The sequence below is a fragment of the Stegodyphus dumicola genome, chromosome 2 (assembly GCF_044657685.1).
Source record: "Stegodyphus dumicola isolate Sdum_Otavi_A_Nest chromosome 2, ASM4465768v1".
NCBI lineage: Eukaryota > Metazoa > Arthropoda > Arachnida > Araneae > Eresidae > Stegodyphus > Stegodyphus dumicola.
This window is the reverse complement of record NC_140769.1, coordinates 152,998,114-153,023,739: the sequence shown is the minus strand read 5'-3', so window position 1 is coordinate 153,023,739 and position 25,626 is coordinate 152,998,114. Positions and strand designations below refer to the sequence as shown.

At 31.5% G+C, this 25,626-nt stretch overlaps 1 protein-coding gene across 2 annotated transcripts in view; it reads right to left on the bottom strand.

The window, feature by feature from the left end:
- Nucleotides 1-298: 298 nt before the first annotated feature.
- Nucleotides 299-25,626, bottom strand: part of Sec63 (translocation protein Sec63) — a 55,085-nt gene continuing 29,757 nt past the window's right edge. Inside the window, exons 13-16 of one of the 2 annotated variants that reach the window (XM_085811290.1) lie at nt 16,469-16,666; nt 14,956-15,174; nt 14,026-14,229; nt 299-4,395 (exon numbers count right to left, since the gene is read on the bottom strand). In XM_085811290.1, the coding sequence (XP_085667416.1) occupies nt 4,255-4,395; nt 14,026-14,229; nt 14,956-15,174; nt 16,469-16,666 (762 nt within the window). In that variant the 3' untranslated portion in view covers nt 299-4,254. The remainder of the gene's footprint in view (nt 4,396-14,025; nt 14,230-14,955; nt 15,175-16,468; nt 16,667-25,626) is intronic. The other variant, XM_035364458.2, reaches the window with a different exon arrangement.

The window sequence follows — 25,626 nt, the reverse complement described above, 5'->3', positions numbered from 1 at the left end:
TCATTCGAATTCCCTGACTTTTCCCGCTTTTCCAGGTAGTGTGGCAACCCTGGTTATGTGTGTCTAGAACCTTTATCGAAGCTAAAAATAGCATTCATCAGTATTGAAAGTTAACCTGTGTCCTTCACATATAACATGCAGGTAACTTTTTTGAGAACAATTTTAGGAAAAAAAGTGCGTCTTATATGCTGTCAAATACGGTAATATTAGCATGTGCTAATCTCTAAAGCAAATAGCTGTCATAACTGAAGATAAATTTTAAAATACATACAACAAGATTTTCAAAAATCACACTTCATTTCTGTATAGAAAATAATTTATTCTCTTACTTTTCACAGTATCATATTACATATTTTATAACTGGCCACAACCATAGATTTGTATAACCATTTGCTGAAATGCTAACATAAAAACATGCATAATAAACATTTTAATTCTCTCAGTGCAAGTAAACATCTATCAACATATCAAAAACAATATAAATTACAAGACTCATTCACCAAATTAATAAGCCTTATGTGAAACTAGGTTTAAATTACTAAATAAATAAAGACTTAATTCAGTATCCAAACTATCATGCAAGGCAAAATTTTAAACAGATAAATTCAGAACATTCAATTTTTCAAAATTTAAAAATGCTTAGTTTAGGAATTTCAGAATTAACTATAATAACTGCATGCATATAATTTTACAAATTGCGAGTTTCTTTAAGGGAAAAATAATACAATTAAAATATACATACATAAGGATCCTGAATAAAAAAAAAATTATTTTATATGACTGGTATTTATTCAAAGCAATTTCTATGACACAGATTGGAAAAATAATGCCCGAGTTCACCAACGAATCCAGAAATTCTTTTACCCTACATTTTCCACACAGGTATTAAACATTTACTTCATAAGGCTTGTGAGTAAGATTTAATCTACCTATATATTACTGTTCAACACAATTCAGTTTACAGTGTATCGTGTTAGAGAAGGGTGTGGAAAAAAAAAAAAAAAAATTTGTCACATTAAGTAGTTGAAAGTCAAGCTAACAAAATAACACACTTTTGGATATAATTACTTTATGCTTCCTTTAAAACGTCACTTGGTTTTTCGCTCAAATTAAATCACTGAAAGAGGCATTATAATTTTATCTTAATTTAAAATTTATACCCTTAAATAATCTAAAAACAACAAAAAATGAACTCTTAATTTAAAGTGGTTCAAAACTAAACAGTAACATGCATAAATCAATGTCCCAAAAAATTTAGAAAGTAACTTTATTAGCAACGTAACTCCCATTAGTAAAATTAACACAATTACTATTTAGAACTATACGACCTTTAATAAAACGCTTTAAAAATATGTTTAAAAGAAAATACATTACTGAAATTAGGTTTGTGTATCAGCACTTACAATGGATTTTACAAATTTCCAGTAAACAAAACTTATTAAGAAAATTAAATGACAATGCTATTAAGGGATGCTAATCTAGATTATAGTTTCCTTTCTATCTTTAAAAATGCATATTAAGGGAACTGCTTCATCAGCATCCACATTCAACAGATGTTTCCATAATTATTAAGCAGAATGAAACTTCATTTTTTGTTCATGAAATACTTGGAAATGAAAAATTCAATTTACCTTTTTTTTTATCATAAATAAGAAGAATAAAATACTTTAGAAAAGCTCCTTATTATAAAATGCTATTTTACCAAAAATTAGCTAGTAAACAGAATTTATAAAATGGGCATGTAATAAAAAAACTGTCTAACTACACTTTTATGGCCACTTCATTATACTTACATTCATTATAAAACTAGCAAACCTTACTTTAAAAAAGAAATATTTATTTTACTTATTTCTTCTACTGTAAAGAAAAAAGAAATCTGGAGTTTTGGAATGCACAAACAGAAAGCTAGGCAGTGAGCTGAATCAAATATTAAAAAGAAAGGTGGAAAAAAATAACTTCATATGCATATTATTCACAACACTTGGGAAAACTAAAAGCCCACCAATATATACAGATATATTTTATACTTCCTTTATATTTTTGTGACCGACTATCCCAAATTTAATCCCCAATAAGAAATGTTTAAAAAAGTGCTCATTACATTTCTTATTAATATTATATGTATATATATTTTTTATTTTTTTAGAATGCTTCCTAATAATAGATTGATAAAAGTTTAATATAAAATGAGGGAATTAAAAACTGATAACTCTCTAAACTAAATTATTCTCAGTGACTCCTACAAGAATCTAAATTCATGACGTAAAATAACAAAAATGCACTTTTTTATTGGTATACATTTTATAAAGAAAATTGAAAATACACGCTCACAAATCTATTACAAATAAGTTTTTTTGAGAAATAATTCTTTTAGTTTATTTTTTAAATTTAATTATCTTTTAGTTTATTTTAATTCAATCAGATTCAAAAATGATTTCATACTGATGTGTTGATTTAAGCTATAATAAAATGTTTTAGCATATAATTAATTTCTATTTTTCAACCATTACTTAGTTTAAAAAATCAATCTCAAACAATTTTCACGTACTTTATATGTATATTTGGCAACAGGCACTTTCATTTTTAAGTGTTTGAAATTTTATGAATTAAAAAAGAAAATATGTTATATAAATGCAAAATCATATGAACTATTCTATGCTATTTACAGAATTTTTTCAGTTCTAGTAAATAAATAATCAGCTGCATAAAAATATGAATACTGAATTATAGATTGGAAAATAAGTTTCAAGAGTTTGAGCATATTAAAGAAAAGAATATTCAGTTCAATCAAGGCAACATTTTAATAACACGTTCTTATTTATGAAATTTTTTTATTTACATTCCATTTAAATAAATATTACTTTTTACACTTATGGAAAATGTTCATATACAGAGATCATTTTTAATGCATGTTAGCAAGATTGTGAAGAACCTGAAATCAAAAACTTTTATACAATAATTTATTGATCAATCAATCAAATAATTGATCAAGAAACAAATTTATTTATCTGATGTTCATTTACGAAACGAAGAATACTAAAATTTTTTCCAGTGCAGTTTCATGAGCTGAAAAATTGCAATATTTATGGTAAAATATGAGTTTTCTAAATCAAATGTATAATTTTTGTTTTGGCAAATTTTCTGATATATATGTTTGAACAGAAGCAGTTTAATTTTACATAAATTAGCTCAAATAAATTAGCTCAATGAATAGATTTCATGAGGTATTAGTTATTATATTCATAATTTAAAACTTATTACATTTAATTACATTTATTATCGCAAATCATTTAGTTATATTATAAACATATTTGGACATAAATTATGATTCTATTTTTGAAAAGTGGAACAACATTTTGAAGCACTTAAAAATTAATAGAAAGAAAAACAAAAAGAACTATACTAAGAAATAAGCATCATACCTAACTAGATTATTATCACAGAATAAGCTATTTAAAATATATATTACAAAAAGCAACTTGCTATTTTTTAGCTAATTGCTTATAGTAATAAAAATTTTAAATAACACAGCATGGTGTAATAATATGCACTCAAAAAAGCTAAGAAAGCTCAGAAATCTATAAAAAAGATAAATCTTAAGAAAATATGCACCGGAATCATCAAAATAAAAAAGTAAAGTCACTTATGAATCTTAAAATATTGTTCCAATCATTCAAAAAATAAATAAAATTCTTCTCAACTTACAACACTGATTTTACTTAGATGAGAAAATTTTTAAAAAATGTATGTTTACTTAGTATTAAAATGGTTTACAAATGACTTCTTAGTAGGGTCTTGAGTTAAAAGTAAGAAAACACAATCATAATTCCTTATGCAGAATTACCGATTTGTTAATGTATGTAACTTCCTCATATCAATCTGAACTGCAATTTTTTGATACAATATTTCATAATTAATTTAACTGTCAACATACATATATACATACACAGAGTACAAAATTGTAATCAAATTTTAATTTTGCCAATCATCATAAGAAATCATTCATTCTAATAAAAATATTGTATACACTTAGAAACACAAACATATATAAAGTGTGATATAGCAAATATGAAAATCTTATTAGAAAAGACTAATAACTTAGGCAAGTTTTAACTTTAATATGCTTGGTCAATCACCATGTCCAAGTCTGAAGAATGAGACCTTGATTACAGGTCTCCCATTTATTGTAGCTTCCAGCGCTGACTGTTATAAAAATGACTTAATACATAATTTTACATATAAACATTTTGATATCTACTCATCATCAAGTTCATCATCAGTTGCCAAATCAGAATCCTCAACAGCACTCTCTTCCTCGTCTTTCTCTTCCTCTTCTTCAGAAACATCCCATTGCAACTGAGTTAGATCTACCTCTTTGGCTTCCTTTACATCAAGCTGGAAAAGCAGATTATCAAAAGTGAGATATGTCTATAGTAAAGTTTAACTGAAATGAAATCAGTCAATAATAATGATCATCATTATTACTGACATGATGATCATTATTACTGACTGAAATGGACAAATATACATCATGTCCACAAAACTCCTCTGTTCTCACAACTGTTCACATAGACTTGCACTTCCAATTACAAATATGTCTTAAAAAATGTTTTAAATATTCATGCATGAGCATTTTTAGAGAGATTAATTTTATCAAAATTAAAAATCTCACTTTTTATATGATTTCCTCATTTTAGGTAAAATTTTGTCTTCATAACAAAAAATAAAACAAAAAAGTGTGACATCCGTACTGTAAAAATTGACCAAAATATTTTATATTAAAATCAGAGATAATTTTCAAGGGCCGTATACAAATTGAAGAGTGAAATGTTTGTACCAACCTCAATAAAATTGGTATTTCATTGCAAACAATATTTATCAATATACATTTATTCTTATTTTTATAATCTGAATTTGTGATCAAGAGAATGCTGGCAGACTTACACTGGGATATAACACACAGCCAACTTGTAATATTATTTGTATTAATGAAAAATAAAATTGTTTGCACTATAATTAACTTTTATACGATCTCCAGTTGTGATTCAAAGTAACAGAATTTCATGATGATATTAATATCTTTAGATTTGGTTATAAATTACTTGTGTGAAAATTCTTTTAGCATACCAACTGTAACAAAATTATAAATTAGACATTAATAAATCAAAAAAATATCAATGGCATACAAGGGTAAAAAAAATCAACCTCGAGAATTATTCTAATTTATTTATCAACTGACCACTCAAGCCAAACCAAATTTCTCAAATTTTGAAATTAAAAATCTCGGTCAGTTTTTGTCTTATAGGAATCAACTTGTTATGCTATTTTTTTAACGAATACAGAGTTTTCCTAAATATAATATATGTACAGGGACTGCAGGAACATATAAAAAGAAGCTAGATTTAATAATTTTGATAAAATTTATTTCTTTAAAAATGCCAAAACATTAATACTTGCATCATTAAAATGTAACTGCAAGTATATATTTATGATCAACACTGACAAAAATAAATTCAAAGTAAGGACATTTGTCAACACAGTGTATAAAAAGTTTTTCTAAATTACATAGCCTTAAACAAATGCACTAAAAAAGTGGGAAAACTGTCATACACACTAGATGCAAAATTGAGAAGCTACAAACAATGGCAAATTTTATATCAAAATTATCACAAAATAACTGAATTGAATTAAATATAATCATTTCTACGCAGGTCTTTTCTGTATTATCAATTACACAGTTCCGCAAAATGCTGTTAATGTCCTAATACAGTTTGAATACAGAAGTTGCATAATCTTTTTAGTTACACATGATCAAGAAAATTATGACATAATTTTAGCACATTTAATTAAAACTAATTTAAAACACCTTTTCAGATATTCCATTTTATATTTCTTAGTCTGAATAAAGATAAACAAAACGAAAATCATTGCCTCTGTAAGTAAGAAGATGCTATTTCTAATCTAGCATCAGATTACATTCATTTCATCTGTAAAGTTGCTCAAGGCCAATGACAAGCGTATCTTGTGATCCTTGCCATGAGGAATTTTGTGAGCTTGGGCTGATGTTACTGTCAGACAAGTGAGCATTAGTAACAACAGATTACATTTATATGAATTTCTAATTGATTTAGATATTTAAGATCATTATTTTAAATCCCCAGCCTGCTTATGATAAAGGTTAAATCTTTTGATTTAAAAATTCATCAGGGTTAATAGCATCATAACAATAAAAACAAATTTAACTATTTTTAAAAAACTGCCAAAATTTCACACATTACATAAAAAAATTTGAAAAAATTTCATTTACAAAACTATTTAATAATCTATCCAATGTCCAGAGCCGGATTTAGCATTTTTCCTAGGTGGGGCAAAAATTTTAAATTGCCGCCCTTACCCATTTTTCTTTAAGTTTCTGTAACACATTTTAGTTTTTAAATAAACATAGAAATAAGTAGTTTTCAAGACAAAATATAAAATCCATTTTATAGTAAGAAATTCTTTACGTGTCATTTTTGTTCTAAAAGAAATATACATAACAAATGGTTTAATTTCTTTACTTATGGCAAAGCATGAGAGGAAAGATTAGCCTGCCTAAGAGGAAAGATGTCTTCGCTGAGGTCTTTCTATGAGTAATTGATTCATATGCAAGTTACGCATGAGCGAAACGGCAGAAACACCCATGCAGCCAGCTAATTTGCTTGATTCTAACCCCCGACCGAACTACCAGTGTTCAGATTTTACATCTCAGCCACTGGTGGCCAAACATACATACCAAAAGTTACATAATTAAAAACCCGTGCCAACCCTCTTAATGCAGTTACTTCTCCGGTGCACTGAAATAATCAAATTTACATTTTCCCTGAAATGGGGATTTTTTTCAATATTTGCAACATTACCTACTCTCACTAATAAATGATGCTAATAGAAAACGATTCAGCACTAAATACTAAAATAGTTCAGCACAGCACAAAAATGGGAATCAGACATTACTAAATAATAAAAAATTTCATTTAAACAAATATAAGCAAATTGCAAATCACTAATACAATGTATTGAATAATTTTGTACCAATTTCTCGATACTAAGAGTAACTTTAACCTAGCACGTTAAATATTCATTTCATAATAACGCCTTTATGTAGCCTACTCAAGAACTCTACCATCGTCCTCACAAAGCCTGATAACATAATAAATATTTACATATTCACGCAAAAGACTATTTTTGTACTGTAATAATCATTTTCTCTGAAATACGCAACTTTGCAATATTTGCAACAATAACTAGCCAGACCATGGAGGTAAGAAAGAAAGGAGAGCCAACTCCGCACTGCGGGTGAAGCAGTGCTCTGAGGGCTTCGGTCTCCAGATGGAGTGTTTTTTGTTTACATTTAGAACCTCCCTTGACAGCGCAGTGATAGTATTTTGGCACATGATACTTCCATATAAATCGGACACTTCCGCATAAAAGAAACATTCATTGTGTGATGGATAATAGCAATTTGTATAGTTATGCTTATGTAAAATGTTATGTTTAGAGAAGATTTTAGCAAAAATGTTACGCTTAAAGAATGAAAAATACCTTATTGTACCTTTAAAATTATATACGTCTTTCGATACCCTTGATTATGCACTCCTAATAAAAATAATCTTTATTTGCAAACGATAGGTTACATAAGTTAGAACAATAGATGAGCTGATTAATTACGTAACTAACTTTCATTAACTATACATAACAACAATACGGGCTACTGCTGAAAGGAAAAGGTTAGTAATTGTACTTCGTTTCAGAATTCTTATTTCAATAATAATTTTAAGTTCTTACCTAACGCTCTTAAAACATTACGGAATTAAAATTTTACTCTGCGAGCCTTTTGTTCTGAAAATAAATCTATGGCATCGTCATAATTAACTTGATGTGCTGTTTGATTTTCTGTTGCGAGACTTGATAAATGCTCCTGGCTCATCGATGATCTCAGATAGTTTTTAATAAGTTTTAATTTGCTAAAACTTCGCTCACAGCTTGCGGATGTAGTTTGAAGCATAGAGTAAATCCTCAGGGCAATACAAACATTGTGAAAGGCATCCTTCAAGAGATGAAAAGCTCTAGCCTTTTTTATGTTGACGAGTAACACTGGGGCTTGTTCTTTAAAAATGGCAAGTTCTTGACATAACTCAAATGTGTTTAGAGGTTTCGCTCATATTTTCGTGCAAGATCTTCTTTTGCAGTTCTTCAGTTGACATATTCAATGTCTCTAGGCCATTGAGAAATGGAAATTTGAATTTAGTGTAATAGGCCTGTTTACCCTCGTTTTAATTTCTGGCAACATTCGATCAAATACAATTTTCATTGCATTAGAAAGTAGCTGAACACGATGTCATGTTCGTGATTCGTTCTTGCACAATTCATCAAATTCCTTTTTGCGTTTTGTTTTAGAATTCGTTTATTTGTCAGAATAGATTCAACCTCAATTTTTTTCGGCTGCTGCTTTAAATTCTTGTATCCTATACTCCGTAGGAATTTCTCTCATTTTTTTCAAATTTTTAGTCAGACTTTCCATTAATGCTATGGAACGCGCAAGAATAATATCTTCCATTTGAATTTCAGTATTTATTCTATTGATTTCTCGAAGAATATTAGCCCAAATTGTCAGGCTGATAATAAATTCAAAATTTTTTACAACATGTAGCAGATATCCTGCTTCGTACTTTGATAGATAATTAATTTTGAAATAGTAATACAGTACTTTGAAAGATATTAATTTCTTTCAAGGATTTTACTACTTCTGGTAAATTCGTAAGGGCTTTCACAGCCACATATTTTGATTACCATTCGTCTGGCTGCTACCTTTTTGAGTTGGTTTTTGTACCTTATTGTACTACCTATTTTCGTAATATCCCACCGAATAGTGAATCCAACAAAAAAGCTAAATATCTTCTGGATAATTCCAAAGAAGTTAACTGCTTCGGGGCAAGAAGCACACAGACAAGATTCAAAGAGTGAGCCAAACATCGCACATATTCGGCCAGCTTATTCATTTATGTAATCCTGGCTTGTACTCCGGGATCTAATATGGCCGGTAAGTACCGGCCATGTTAAATCCTGCCATGTTATCCTTCAAATTGACTATGACATTGTCAATATCCAAACCATCAAGTGTCAGTTTTTCCACATTCCGTTGAGAAATACATTCTTGTATCTTTCCACAAATTTCTAAGAAATCAATAAAGCTCTCCTTTATTTCACAGACATCACCACATACTTTTTTTACGTATTGAATCACCTGGCTCATTTGTTCTGTATGCGACACATCTGGAATGCAATCGAACATTATTGTATAATATTTGTTTTCTTTAATATAATTTAAAATGCTATTGTGAACTGCTTTCGTCATTACATCAGTAATTTCATTTTGAATTATCTTTGTTAAATATGATACTTATCCTTTCTTTAGGTATTCTAACTGGTATTTAAAGAGTTATGTTTGGCTAGCAGAGTCATTAAATTCAAAAAATTGCCTTGACTAGGCTGAGGACACTTTGTGAGCAGACTGGCAGGGGTTTCATCAGACCCATGGAAAGAAAGACAATTTGTTGAAAGATACAATACAACATTCATACTCACCTGTACGATCTTTCTCCATTTTTCTTTCTCTGTGTGAATTATTCTCTTAATGTCATGATGCCTTGACACATTTCATTTGTTGTAGTGGAATTTTCCACTTAATCATGCACTCTCTGTGGATTTCAGATATTTCGCACTCAGTTAACCTTTCTGAAGCTTTTTTCCAATTAGTGAATCCTGTAGTACACAATGCTGATGTAATGGAGTGACATGTTTCTGATAAATCTCACAGAGTGTAGAAAAATAGCATTTTTAGTTTTAGAATATATAATCCAAGATCTTTTAAGCCTTTCATTATTTGCTAATGTTCTGTACCACAACGAAGATGTCAAATATCTTCCATCACGTTCAGTGTACTTAAGGTCTACGTTGTCTGGATATTTTTTCGGCTAATAATACAGCTTGACTGCTAAGAAAGATCGTTGCCGTTTTTTTTTTTTTTTTTTTTTTTTTTTTTTTTTTTTGTGTGTGTGTGTGTGTGTGTGTGTGTGATTGGTTAACTACCTGGTTCCGAGAAATCAAAAGATTTTTAAGTCTTTTTTCTGCTGCCTACACTCACATAAATGAGAAAATACTTTATATCCCAATTTCATATCCTCTAGATGTTAGTTTGGGATCTATGAAGAAAGTTGTTCTCTCAGTTGCTGAAATGAAGTCTGTTTGAGGATGATAGATGAAGAGTCTTCATCTTCATGCAAACTGCAGAATTATCAATATTGTTTACAATCTCGGCACCATCGGAAGTTGCGGCAGGGTCTGACGGTTCGTCTTTTCTGTGAAGCCATTTTTCATTTTAGCTGCAATTTGTTTCCTTTGTTCAATCCTATCTTTTGCTCTGGTTCTATATTCTGCCCCTGAGAGCTTTTCCTAGACCCTCTCATGATTTCTTTCATCCTAAATAATATACAGTATAACTTGCCTTAATAAGGAAAGTTAAAAATTGACGTAATTACATTCAACAGTATTAGGGACACGTCGCGGACGTGCACACTAAGTGTCTCGCTATTTAGCATCTCGCTAAATATAGTGAGGAATACTAGAAGCAGGCATATTACAAGAAAATGAGACAACAAAAAAAAAAAACCCTACAAATTAAAAAAAAAAAAAAAAACATTAAAAAATAAATCCATTTTTTAAACCTAGGTTGCTGACTGCAAAAAAATCAAAATGCCTTACTTCATTTCTGTTGTATATTCTCAACGTACATTAATTTGAATTATTTCATTGGTCCAAGGTTAATTTGTATTTGTGTTAGTAAAGAGTTACAATTTACAATGTTTCTCCATTTATTTCGCAAGAGGTGTTGGTATAAAAACAAGGCGCTTCTATACTATCGTTCTGTTTTTCATTTGAATATTCCCGCCAGGAGAGAGGACAACAGAAGGCTCTAGGCAAAGAAGTTGAAGGAAAAGATATATAGATTCTTTGCTCTAGGCGGGCGTCACTTACAGGGACCAAAGATCAAGGCGTTTACGGAGTACCTTTGTAATGAAATTATATGTTGGGTTGGCAGAGGGACAGGGTCCTTTGACTTTTTCGGTGACGCATGGAGTCTCTCTATTGTCCTCTCTCTGATCTTATCTTTAGAGTCGTGTTCGGCTGTACTTAGCTTACTTTTAAAACTGTTTGCTCCATTAAAAGTTTCGAATAATTAATTATAAAAATTCTTAAAAGAGGTTTTAAACCTGGCTTTAACCTAACCTTAAACCTACTAATGTTGCATCAAAATTTGACAACATTCCAAATACAATTCAGCGCCCTTCTTGAATTTGCCGTCCTCAGAAGTTGCCGCCCGGGGCATAGACCCCGAGTTGTCCCCCCCCCTAGATCCGGGACTGCCAATGTCAAAACTATTTAATAATCTATCCAATGTCATAAAGAAAGGAATTTTTCTGTTAAAGAGACATTAGTTACCAAATGTGCCTGATTATATCACATCACATTATATGAGCAGTGCAATAACATCACTGTCAATATGAAGAAACAATAATCGGTACAGTAATCTCCTCTCCTACATTTTTCACTTGCTAACATGCAAGAATTCGCAGCTGCCAGATATGAATATTTACACGTTAACCACAAATACAGCGTTACTGATCCTGACGTCACGTGCAAAATAGCAATATAAACATCAGCCTGGCACTGACCTAGATTCGTTTCTACCTCACTGAATTCATATACCAACAGTTACATAAAAAGATAGAAACGTTTTTTGGCAATGTTAAATGAAAATCAGATTTTTTTTTTATGCTCATTGTGACCAGTAACCTGAAATTAATCTGGTAAAATCTTTATTTGTCCTTATTTCTGAATTTATTCTGGATTTATTATTTTCATAAAACTTTAAATATTGTCAGGTTTGCCACCATCTACCTAGATTTCATACCAACATTTTTGTTTGGCACTAAGTAGCACCTTTCAAACAAAGTTCTGATCAAAATGATGAGATATTAACTGTTTGATCATTAAACAAGATATGTGGGGGAAATTTATATATATATATATAAAATCCACATCAAATTTTGGAAAAAATTTTATGACATATTGTATTGTCATCACAAATACAAATAAGTGAAAAAAATAAAATTTGCAGCAGAGTTGAAAATGAAATTTTAAGATTTGACCTCATAGCCTATTTGATATGCTGGTTAGTGATGCTGACTGCCTTATAGTTGTGCCCAAGTTTAAATCCCACAGAAAACTTGGATGTTAATAATGTATATCTTCATGACACTGGGATACTTAAAATACACAATGAGTTAAAATTTTACTCAGGTAATTTTATATTAGAGCAATGGGAAACTCTTGGATCTGTCCCTTTGGGGTTTTTAGGGCAATTCGTACAGAAGGACAATTAATTTCATTTTGGCATTTTGCGTTGATTCACTACAAGAGTTGTTTCATTTTATTTTGTTGCCACCAAATATTATCGCCCTGTATTATATTTAAAGAAATTAAATAATGAAGAATCAGTATGAATGCATGTATATGCATACATTTCTCGCACTGTGATAAAACAATGGTACCTGAGCCATCAAATTTTGAATAACATAATCCTCCTGCAAATATGGGCATCTGGAAGCCCAAATTTGGGATTTGTTTTATTATCGATTTCACATTTTGTAAAACACTAACGATTTTTTTTTTTTTTTTTTTTCCAAACTCAAGGATTTCAAAGCGAGCAATGGCAACGCTGTACAGGAAACACATTTATATCTCCAGCACACGAGTGTATAAAAAATTCTGAAGATATGCTGATTTTAAAATTATTTTGCAATATTGCAGTTGAACTGAATTTTATGGTTTAAATGTAAAGAACAAGATATTTAATAAATAAAGGTAACACACAAAATGTCGAAAAAACGTCCCTTTGGACATAATTGAAAATATGAAGGCTTTTAGATTTCATTTAAACGTTTTCTGTGTTACCTTTATTTATTTATTATTATTTTTTTTAATTAGGCTGGAGCTGGAAAAACATGCTGTCACCTTTAAGGTGCCCAAGGTGAAGTAAACCACTTTTAAAATAAACTTTAATGGGCAATGAAAAGTAGGTATTGCATCACAATGTCATATATTGAAGAACTGTACCAAGTTGCAAGCTTGCATTATTTATTTCAAATGAAGAACAAGATGCCAAAAAGATTTTGCTAAGTATATCGTAAGATATTAAGGGAATTTACTGGGAAGTGCTCACAACTAACCAAATAATAAATACTGACCATTCATAAAAACAAATGAACAGACAGAGAAAAACCTAAACTTAAGCATTCATCAACAGCTAATTACACTATCATTCTTCAATTCAACATCATCATGATGCCGAACTTCTGCTATTTTAAAAGTGGCATATTATCGCAGCCTTTCTCAATCATTTCAAAACACTTGCTTTTCAAACCTTTGTGCTGTGAAAGACATAACAATGATACTACAAGACTCTTATGATCTAAAACAGTTTTATCAGTATGAGATAAACTTACTTCTAGACTCTTGCATAATGATGGTAATTATATAAAATAAAAAGGTCTCACTTTTGGTGTAATTCTTACATAATGATGGCAATTACATAAAATTATGGTATTTTACTTTTTGTGCTCTCCATCCTAAAACTTTTTTTAGTCAAAAAATGGAAAAGACAAAAAGTAGAACAAAGCAAAAAGAGCAGTGGTTAACTATTACAACAACCAACTGCGAAATTAATGGTGATGACAGTTTTGTGCCGCATTTTACATATCTTATGTGATGTTGTTGTTTACATATCTTTTTGATTTACACAACCTATACTGTATACTGAAAGTTGTCTTTGTAAGTATTCATACATATGTTTTTGTTCACTAATAATTGATAGGCAGAATTTTAATCATTCATGTTTTCCCAATAAATACTGGAGATAGTTTTGCATACCTTTATCTGCCTTATGACATCAAAATCCACATATGAATCACTTCGAACAACAACACAGTATGTGTATATGCCTGGTTTTGGAGGCGCAGTAAATTTGAGTTCAATTTCCTCTTGGTTGACAAGGCTTGTCACAAAATATGGAATGGTAATCAATGCATGTTTCTTCTTGTCAATTACATATATCCACCAAAATTCCTGCTTTGGCTATACAGAAAGGGAGAAAATTATAAATCTCATAGTATAATTGCTAAAATTTTCAATGACAATTAAAGAAGGCTTAAAAAAATTTTTACGACTACCTAAAAGCTTAATCTAGCTACTAAGCACACAAAAAACTATATTTTTTAAATTACTGCATTTGTTTCATATTAAATTTCATATTGTGTTCAATTTATATGAATTTAACAATGACAACACAATCAATCCTATTCAAAATTGGGTAATGATGTCTACCACTTTTAGTTGATTTCAGAATTGTTGCTGGAACTGAATTGAGACTTGCAACTGTTGCTACATTTCTCAAGTATCTGCTAAATGTAAGCTAGTAATTTAAAAAATAAATAATTTTTAGACTTTAATGATTTTTAATCAGACTACTCTGAATTAATTTTTTAACCATTGTATTTATTAACTTACTACTATTATCCAAAGAAGACTAGGCTTAGATTCATTGATAACTGATATTATAATAAAAGGACTAATATTCAGAAAGAGTGCTTGGATCATTAAAATTAATTTTATTTCACTGTAAAGCTATTTTGGAACATTTTACAATAAATTCTTTGTTATGATTTTGAAAGTATTGCATATTACATCATTACCAAATTTTGTAAGATATTAACAAAATACTAATTACAAAGAATAAAATGCACTATTCACGTCAATGAAATATTTTCATTGACTTATTTTAAAGCCAGAAACAGCACTTACCTCAGGAAAGAAAGGACAGTGGACAGTGTGGGATATTTTAGATTTGGTTTCTAGAGCCTTCTCCTTTTTGGATACTTTCTTCTGAAATTTTTCCCATTCAGCATCTTCTTCTGTGTCGTTTTTCTCGTTTCTTTGTTCATCAGAACTTGAATGATCTGTCCCACGATCTGAGTCACTATCGCTATCCCCAAGGCTATCTGAATCTTTCGCTTTTTCTTCCTACAGTAAAAACAGAAGAATATGTTAAAATGAGAATAAAAATGAATGCGCAGGGGACAAATATAATCTGAAATAACTCTTGTAATAAATTCTTGTGAATAATTGCAATAATAAAATAAAACCAGATTATAAAATTGTTCAATTACAATATATATTTCGGAGAATAAAACACATATCTAAAAATTACTTGAAAACAGACTTCTTTCAAAAATATGCTTTAAACTCAGTATTCTTTAAGAAAAGCCTAGAGCTCTTGATACAGACTAAAAGATTCTCATACTCCTTATAATAAAACAAACCAAAGACAAGCAAATGTTTTATAACACCTCAGGAAACCCCAGTGAAAAATTATAATCTACTGCCAACATTAAATATAATAAGTGGTTAATATTAAGGCAGCTTCAAGGCAAAGCACTAAAGTACAGCTCTTAGCTCTGTTCGGTCATTCTTGGAACTCAACGTATTATCCAGCCTTTCCACACTGCAACTCGAGATGCATGCGACGATACACTCTTTAGCTTCAACGATGCACACTCTTGACACAATATCCCACGATACAGCCGAAGACCAACTCAAGACTAGACTGATGATCAACTCACTACACTACAGTCAACTGCTACTCCATGTACCAGCACTTATCTTTTTCAATCATGAGGTGAAATTTGAACCCTTTAATATATCTAATTGTAATTTTTTTAAACTGTACAAGTTTTTTTTTTAAAAAAGAACTTCTATTTTTTGGATTTTTGCATTATTTGCAGCTTTTGGCTTGCATTCGAGAACATTCTGGGCCAAACCGGTACGAATTTGTTACAAAAGGTTCTCCCTCCATCTATGGTATATCGGCAAATGTCACCAAACGGGCAATTTTGCGCCAAATCTGGCAACCCTAAATCCATTTTGTAGGAGAGCTATTTTACCGCAGCTGGACATTTTGTAACAATATGGAGGTAAATACCTCAACACCTATGCATTAACTTTTAGGCGTTTTTAACAGAGCTTTATTAAAGGTAATGGGATCACAAATATGAGGAAAACACAAATTATTTAACTAAACTGCATTCCAAAAGAATTAGTTAAGATTTCTCTGGAAAGTCTTAATTTATTATAAATTCAATAATAAAATATGACAACAGAAGGATATCAATATACATAATATGATACTATATCAATTAATTTAATAATCAAAGCAGCCATTCAAATAATTATTTATATTTCACTGTACACAGTTACATTCATCAACTCAAAACAGTAAAGCTAATTTTGTTTCAAAACATTTCATCAAGTTTCTCACCGTTTTTGTATGAGGTAAAACATCATTTGGTACTTGAATACCATTTACATTAGTTTTGACTGGTGCAGATGCTTTAGATGCAGCTGTCTTTTTCTTAACCTTTCCCCTCACTTTTTTCTTCTTTTCCTTATGCCACACTTTCCTTTGATTTTCTTTCTTTGACTTGGGTGACATATCAACATTCTGTATAAAATTAGGCTATTTAAAAGACAAATCAAATAGTAGCACAACAGTAAAATTATAGAAAAGATTTTAACATTCTACTTCAATAAACAAAAATGAGCAAGTACAATCCTACACATACATACTAACTTTACAAGGCAAAATTCAACTTTAGTTTGATTGGCCATTTCAATATACTGCTAATCAAATACACTACTTGCAGATTAAGGGTGTAATAACCAGCAGTCAAAAATCTGCATATAATATTTTAACATTCCTAAAATTTAATTATTAATAATATGCTTCAGAGCAGAAGCCTTGCTGATAAAATATATTTTGTATACTATAAATACTATATGCTGTATTTTTATAATAATGCAATTTTAGAAAAGGTTCTAAGAGCGAAAAATCATACAAAAAAGGAAATGCACTTATACTTGTATTTTATCAATACTGTATGATTATAAGAACAATTGTTTGCTTGTCAATACACATTTTAATACTATCTTGTATACACTGATAAGCCAAAACATTATGACCATACCTACATTTTTCAATAAAACTCATCTAGATAACATAGCGAGCATGTAATTACATTGAAATGGCGTTTACCTGCTGCTGGAGAAAGTACGGAATCATTCTTACACTCACTTTTGGAGTGATGGGAAAGGCTGTTGATCTAAGCGAATTTGATAGAGCACAGATTGTAATGGCCTGCTCCGAAAATGCACGACTAGTACGTTGTTCACAATCTGCCATTATTAGTATTTATGCAAAGTGTTTATGTGATAGTGAAACCAAAAGTAGACAGTAAAGTGTTGGATGTCCACGCATCATCAAAGAAAAAGGACATCAGAGACTGTCCTTCTTGGTGCAGCAAAATAAGGTACCAGACAGCGCCTCAGCTGACAGCCTAAATACAATGCAGGTCTAAGTGTTTCGGAATACAGAGTTCAGCAGACACTGCTGGATATGAGACTCGTGTGAGTCTTTTGAACAAGTGTCATAGTCAACTACGCCTACAGTGGGCACGGGAACATCGAGACTGGACCAGTGGAAAACAGTTGCCTGGTCAGGTGAATCAGAGATTTCTTTTTCATCATTTAAATTGTCATGTCAGTTCGCCAACTTCTAGGTGAGCAGTTGCTCGCCCCTGTACAGCAGGTCATTCATAGGCAGGTGGTGGCAATATTATGCTTTGGGGAACGTTTTTCTGTGCAGCTCTGGGACCCTCAATTTTCGTAAAACAGATCATGAAAGCTGTAGACTACCTGAACATAACTGCAGATTAGCTGCACTCTTATATAGCACCTAGAAATAGAATTTTCCAGCAGGACAATGCTCCATGTCACAAGCTTGAATTGTGTTAGAGTGGTTCGAGAAACACAAGGATGAATTAAAATTAATGTCCTGGCCACCTAACTTGCCAGATCTTAACCTGATAGAGCACACTTGGGATGTCATGGAGCTACAGCTCAGAGCTCAAACAACCATGTTGGAATAGCTCAACTCTGTGCGACCGTTACTTAGACATTTGGTGCAACCTGTCTCCATCAACTAAGAATTTGGGGCATCCATGCCAAGGTAAGTTGCATCTGCTTTGCAAGCCAAAGGTCATGCAACACATTACTGAGTAGGTGATCATAATGTTTTGGCTCTTGAGCATCATGCAAAATATTAGATATTACCAATGTGAGAATCAGCACATGAAAAGATAATATAAAAATTTTCTATTAATAAAACACATTATTACTTTATTGTGTGCCAAACATGGTAGCCTTTTTATATGCATGTTACAATGACATTGTTAATATGTGCAAAGAATGAACATCAGTGCAGTAATTTTCCCTTTTAGATAATCAATTGCATTTTAACTCTTTTTTTTTTTTTTTTTTTTTGGGGGGGGGGGGGGGTTATACGTAAAGAAAAGAAGCAACTGTAAGGTTACAGGACAGAGCAAAATAAACATCAATGCAGTATCACACACCAATATCTAAAATCCTACCTAATCGAATTCACGTGGCATGAACTGCATGAGGCAAAAAATTTTTTGACAATGTTAAATGAAAAGAGCAGAATGATGATGAAATATATTTTGCATCGTTTTATGTAACTCATTGAGGATTTAATTAAATACTCATTTTTTCATGAAACTGTACAGATTATTGGAGTCGCCTTCTAGCTACATTTTGCACCAATATCCCAGTTTGGCACAGAAATCCACCTTTTTACAGAAAAGAATGGAAAAAAATCATTTATAAAGATTCCAGCACTTATAAAAAGGAAGTAGCAGAACTGTTTCAGAGTAATATAAATACAACTGCAATGAATGATTCATGGCACTTGGTTTATGTGTTTATGATAGGTACAGGCTGAACTACCATTTAACAACTATCATAAAATTTTATGACATATAATAACAGCAATATTCAAATTACTATAATGGTTTAGTTTACTTGACCATAGCAAAGCACTTTAAGGTTATCTGCCTCGGGGAAGGGATGCCTTCGTGAAAAACTTTCTTAGGGAAACTGGCCTGTATGCATGTTTCACATGGGAAAAACAATGAAAATACACATGCTGCCAGTCTGTTTACTGGGATTTGAACCCCAAACCAAACTACTGGTTTTCAGAGCTTTTATCACTCAGCCACTGGTGGGCTAATAATCTACTGAAAACTGTTGCAATAAAAACTTAAAATACATATCACAGCCATCTAGAAATGAGTTTCTTAAATTTTATCTTTGATATGATACTTGTAGACATGTGATTACCCAAATCTCCAAATAATTTTCTATATTACTTTAAAAAAATTACATCCGAATAGACCCATACAGATCAAACCAAGATTCTTAGAAGATATTTCTAATCGCAGATTTGAACACTACTTTTTAAATGATGAAAAAGTGAAGCTGCATATAATAATGCTCTGTTAAAGAAGTGTTGATTGGCTAATTATGACAACCTACTTAACAGCTTTCTGCCTGAAATAGATATCCTTTTTGGGGAATTATCTGAACAAATTTGCTGATATTATACATTAGAAAAGAATATAAGTCATGCGGGCAGATCATTCAGACATCTGGAATTGAAATAATTATTAGTGGTCTGCAACTTTAGCTTGAAGAAGGAAAATTAGAATTTAGAAGCAAGCATTTTTTGAAGTGAATACCAAAGTAAAGTTGAATTTTACCCACTACTACTAGCAGACATAATTATATACAATAAGCAGTGAATTAAATAAATACTTTGGATACTGAAAGATACTTGTCAGTTTTAACAATTTTTAAAGTGCCAAAGCAAAAATGTCATGTAGTATTAAAAAAGAGGAGGAGGAAGTGATTATTTAAATAATGAAATTTTAATGAAAATATTTTAAAAACTTATACAGTACAAAGTCCAAAATCCGGACTCATCAGGACTTCAGCGATTCTGGATTTGGGCATTTTCCGGATAATAGATCATCAGTTTAAATCTAGTCTGATGGCATATAGAAATCATAAAATTAAAAATATGAAATTGTGATTAGTGAAATAATGAAGTATTTATGATCTAAATGTAATCTTAGGGTCTATGAGTATCATCAACAAAATCTATTTTTAGCATGTGAAAAGAAATTTTTGGTAAATTTTTCCTCGTCAACATTTTTTAGCGCAACTGAAATCTGTAATCATCGCCAAGCGTAATGTCAACATAAAAGGTTACCATGCTCCTTTATTATTCAAATACTAACATAAAAAAATTGTTTAGATATAGCTACATGAGTCATTATTCAAGTTGTTATGTTTTGATAAACATGCAGTAATGAAAGGAAAGTATAATAAAGAATGATTCGCCAGGTTGGCGTCATATCAACGATGTATCTGTGGAATCTTTCGGTTTGAAATGCGTGCCAAGCAAATACGCAGCAATGGAGCCAAATTACCGATGGTACAAATTTATGCTAAAATCATTGTTTCTTCAATAACAAGGTATTTAGTGTCAAAGTGAAATTAAGAATCAGGACTCTCCAGGTGTTTTATTATGCACAAAGGGGGAAATTAAATGCGCATGCGTAAAGTCTACGAGAAAAATTTTGGCAGTGGTCCGGATTTTAGATCATTCCAGATAATGGACGTCCGAATTTCGGACTTTGTACTGTATTAATTTATTTAAAAGATAAACAGTTTAAAGCCTAAGAGGGGTAAAGAATTAGAAATGATTTATATAATTCTTATTACTTAATATGTTTTTGGGTTTAATATATCGATTATCAATAAACACCACCATACTTATAATCAAATGCTCATAACCGACAAGTACTAGTAATCAGGTAGTATCATAATTCCTGGTAATCAGTAAAACCGACAAGTACCAACTGAAATTTTGTGCTGGGCTTTTACATTCCACAATATACCACTGGCAGGAAGCAGTGGTTAGTTAAAGTAATAATCTGAATTCATCACATTAAAGAGATTACAACATTAAAAAAAATTCAGATATTATAGAAAACCAGTAACAATATCTTATGGAATTTTTTCCCCTGTTATAGGATAACAGAAGCGAAATAAATTTTTAGTACTTTCTGATTATCTGACCCCAATCAAAACGCTGGGGAAAAATATCATTGATGTAATATGTCATGAAAAAGTATTTATGTGGCAACAAGTAGCACACATGTGGATTTTACTTTAATTCAACAATCATTTTTCTAATTATTATTTTCTTTTTGTATTGGGTACATTTATTTTTGTCATAATGAAGTGTAATGAGATTGTGCAGTTTGCCCTCTTATTTTTATTACATTATCGTCAGCAAAAACATAATGACTGCAAAAGTTTCAGATCTTATCCATTACAGGAAAACAAAGTCAAGCAATGTACATTCGTATCGATCGTAATGTATCGATTATCAATAAACACCACCATACTTATAATCAAATGCTCATAACCGACAAGTACTAGTAATCAGGTAGTATCATAATTCCTGGTAATCAGTAAAACCGACAAGTACCAACTGAAATTTTGTGCTGGGCTTTTACATTCCACAATATACCACTGGCAGGAAGCAGTGGTTAGTTAAAGTAATAATCTGAATTCATCACATTAAAGAGATTACAACATTAAAAAAAATTCAGATATTATAGAAAACCAGTAACAATATCTTATGGAATTTTTTCCCCTGTTATAGGATAACAGAAGCGAAATAAATTTTTAGTACTTTCTGATTATCTGACCCCAATCAAAACGCTGGGGAAAAATATCATTGATGTAATATGTCATGAAAAAGTATTTATGTGGCAACAAGTAGCACACATGTGGATTTTACTTTAATTCAACAATCATTTTTCTAATTATTATTTTCTTTTTGTATTGGGTACATTTATTTTTGTCATAATGAAGTGTAATGAGATTGTGCAGTTTGCCCTCTTATTTTTATTACATTATCGTCAGCAAAAACATAATGACTGCAAAAGTTTCAGATCTTATCCATTACAGGAAAACAAAGTCAAGCAATGTACATTTTTTATGTGCAAGTTTAAATTTCTCTTAGGCAGTCATGGTGGGTGTGCGATGCTTAGATTACGCACAAAGTCCAAGTTTATGCAACTCTTTTTTTAAAACGAAAACAGATTACTGTATACAAGGGGAGAATGATGGTGGGGGGGATTTAGACAGAATTCTTGAAAAAAGGGTATTTTATTTTTTAATGAATGCAAAGGGGAGAAGTGGCACTGGATGCACTGCTGAAGTAGATGTAAAAGATACCCAAAAAAGGTTTCTCTTTAAAGGTTGCCAACAAATTCATGACTTTTCAATAAGGATGGGGGTGACTGGAAAGTACCTGATTTTCTAATGCATCAGCATTGTCTGGGTCATATTAAATGCATTGCTCTTATCTCTTAAACAGTATTCTAGTTTTTAAAATAAGCATTGTTAATAAAAGGTTTTTAAAAATTACTCATTCTGTCTCATTCTCCGTTTATCGAATTAATTATTTAGCATATATATTTATGTTTAGACAATTTTTACTATGCTTAAAATGAGTTGACGAAAGCATGTTTTATTACTCAATATCAAGGTAGCACATGTATCTTTCTAAAGATCTGAAACTCTTGCAGTCATTATGCGTTATGATCTTCTTAGTGACCAATTTTCAATTTTATAACTTCAGCAAACAAAAGTTACTTCCATAACTAATGAAAAATTAATATGGAAAAAATGACACACAAAGTTAAAACTGTTTTTAGGTTATATTTAAGAAAACACTTTCTTATGGTTAACTTTTAAATGGAACACATATATATATTGAAATTTTAAAAACCTAGTTAAAACAAAATTCCATTTCTGGGAAACCTCTTAAACTACAGACTTACGAAGCAATACATTTAACGGTTTAAATTTCTAAAATTTACTAAAAATTGTTTCCAAATTAATGCCGAACTATTATTAGGCAGCTATAGATAAAATATGTCTACTGCTGGAGAGTTCTTCTTTTCTTTTCTTTTTTCTTTAAGCTAAATAAGATTTCTTAAAATTTCTTAAACTGAATCTTTTTAATGGGACTCTGGTGACAAGGGCTTATATGCAAATATAAATTTAACTCATCTGGGAAAAAATTTAAAAAATTTTTGTCATTTTGTTTTATAGCATGTGTGCATTTAGTATGCATGTATGTTGTATGACCCCTTAGAAATTACAAGGTGTGTTCGAAAAGTTTGGTGAATTTTACCATTAAAAAAAGGAAGCAAGAGAAACAAGCAAAATAGCTTTACTGGCCTTTAAAGTATTCGCCATTAGCAACAATACACTTTTGACATTGGGTGTACAATTGTTGGAAACTGTCTGCAGACGCTTCTTTCGGTATGGCTCAAAGCACCGTTGTCACACGTTGTTGGATTTCAGTAATGTCGGAAAAGTGTTGGCCTTTCAGAACTCCTTTGAGGCGGGGAAACAGGAAGAAGTCTGCGGGAGCCAGATCTGGAGAATAAGGAGGGTGATCCAAAACTGGAACCTGGTGCCTGTCGAGGAATTGGGTTACACGGATCACAGTGTGCGGCCTGGCGTTGTCATGGAGCAGATTCCACTGTCCATTCCGGTACTGTGACCGAATCCGGCGTATGCGTAGCAGCAGCAGTTTCAAAACGCCCTCGTAGTATTCCGCATTGACGGTTGTAGCCGCGGGTACAAATTCACGATGGATCAAACCCTTACTGTCCAAAAAGACGATCAACAATGTCTTGATCCTGAATTGTGACAAACCATTTTTTTTAGGGGGGGTGACGACGTTGAACACCATGACATGGATTGGCGCTTGGTCTTCGGATCGTATTGATAGCACCAAGACTCATTCCCTGTAATTATTGTTTCCAAGAATTGTGGATTCCGGTCACATATGTCGATAAAATCTCCAGAGGTTTCCATCCGGTATTGCTTTTGCTCGTCTGACAGCGAGTGCCATACAAACCAGGCGCATATCTTATGTTTATGCAAATGTTTGTGCACAATGGTGCTCACACTGTCTAGGCTTATCTGCAATTCGCGAGCTATCATTCTTAAAGATAGTCGTTGATCTGCCGCAAGCATCCGTCGAACTCATTGTCCACATTGTCTGGAGTTGTGCTTGTTGTAGGGCGCCCTAACTGCGGCTCATCTTTGACATCCTCCTTTCCATTTGTAAAGCATTTAAACCACTCATAAACACACTTTTTACTCACTGCTTCTGACTGTAAACTTCTACTAACATGTCGTGTCTCCGTCACCGTTTTGCCTAACTTGAAGCAAAACTTTATGTTTATGCATTGCTCCATGTCACACTGACAATCTTTCTCACACTGACTGTGTTAAACTGCTCATAGTGTGCGCTTCCTCTTATCTGTCGTAAAATGGCTGTTAGATGGCTCTAGATAACATTTCTCTCACTGCGTCTGCGTGAGTGCAAGATCCTAACCGGTGCGGTTTTTTTAATTAAGAGACCAATCACCGAACTTTTCGAACACGTTGTAGAACTTTGATATGTATTACATATTGATATAATACATGACATTTAGCCTGTCTCAGTTTCATTCGGAAAATAGCACATGTCTTGGATTCTAATATGTGCAGATGTTACAGTGAAACACCGAAATCTGGAGAATGTCGACTTTCTCCGGCGAATGTCAACATTCACATAGTCGCTTGGTGTACGTCCGAAATATTTTCTAAATACTCTTATTTCCGACTTACAGCCGTAAATGTCGACATTTACCATTAGTACATGGATATAAGAAATATAAGAAGATATGTTATATATGGAAGAATCCATAATTCAGTTGCAAAAAAATGCAATTGAGACTTAAAATAAGAACTTAAAAGACACAGTACATTCAATATGAGAAAGGAAAATAATACAAGTTAAAAACTTACTTAATTATACAGTACATTCTAAATGGAAAATAAAATAATAGTAATAAAAAACTTACTAAATTATGTGATTCAAATCTCATTTATTGCAACAACTTAAACTATTATGACATTTTGAATTGCACAAAAGGTCCTTGCTTTTGCACAAGAGGTCCTTGCTTTTACAACTGCATTTATTTGTGGAACACTTTCTTTTGCAATGACAGCGTGTATTAGCCTTGCCCACCGATTCTCGAATTAGCTGCAACTGCTTCTCTCAGTGACATTTCTTGAAAATAAATCTCATCTATGGAAAGTAACTTTTCTTTACAAATTATGAACTGATTACGTGTGTAAAGCTTCTTGCGAGTACCATTTTCGTTTGCAAGTTTATAGAAGTCACAGTCTTCTATTCCAACAACAACTGCTAACACATTTTGGTTATCTGTATGATCACAGTCAACATAGGGACTTGTATTCGTACAGTATCACCATTTTAAGCAGGAGGAAATTGTTTTTGCGAGGTTCATAACATTATCGTTGTGTGAGGTTCATAACATTATCGTTGCTTGCAGTTCAAGATTCTCTTTTGCAGCCGCTCTTTTTATAGAAATTAGCTTGTATTTTTCAGTCAGA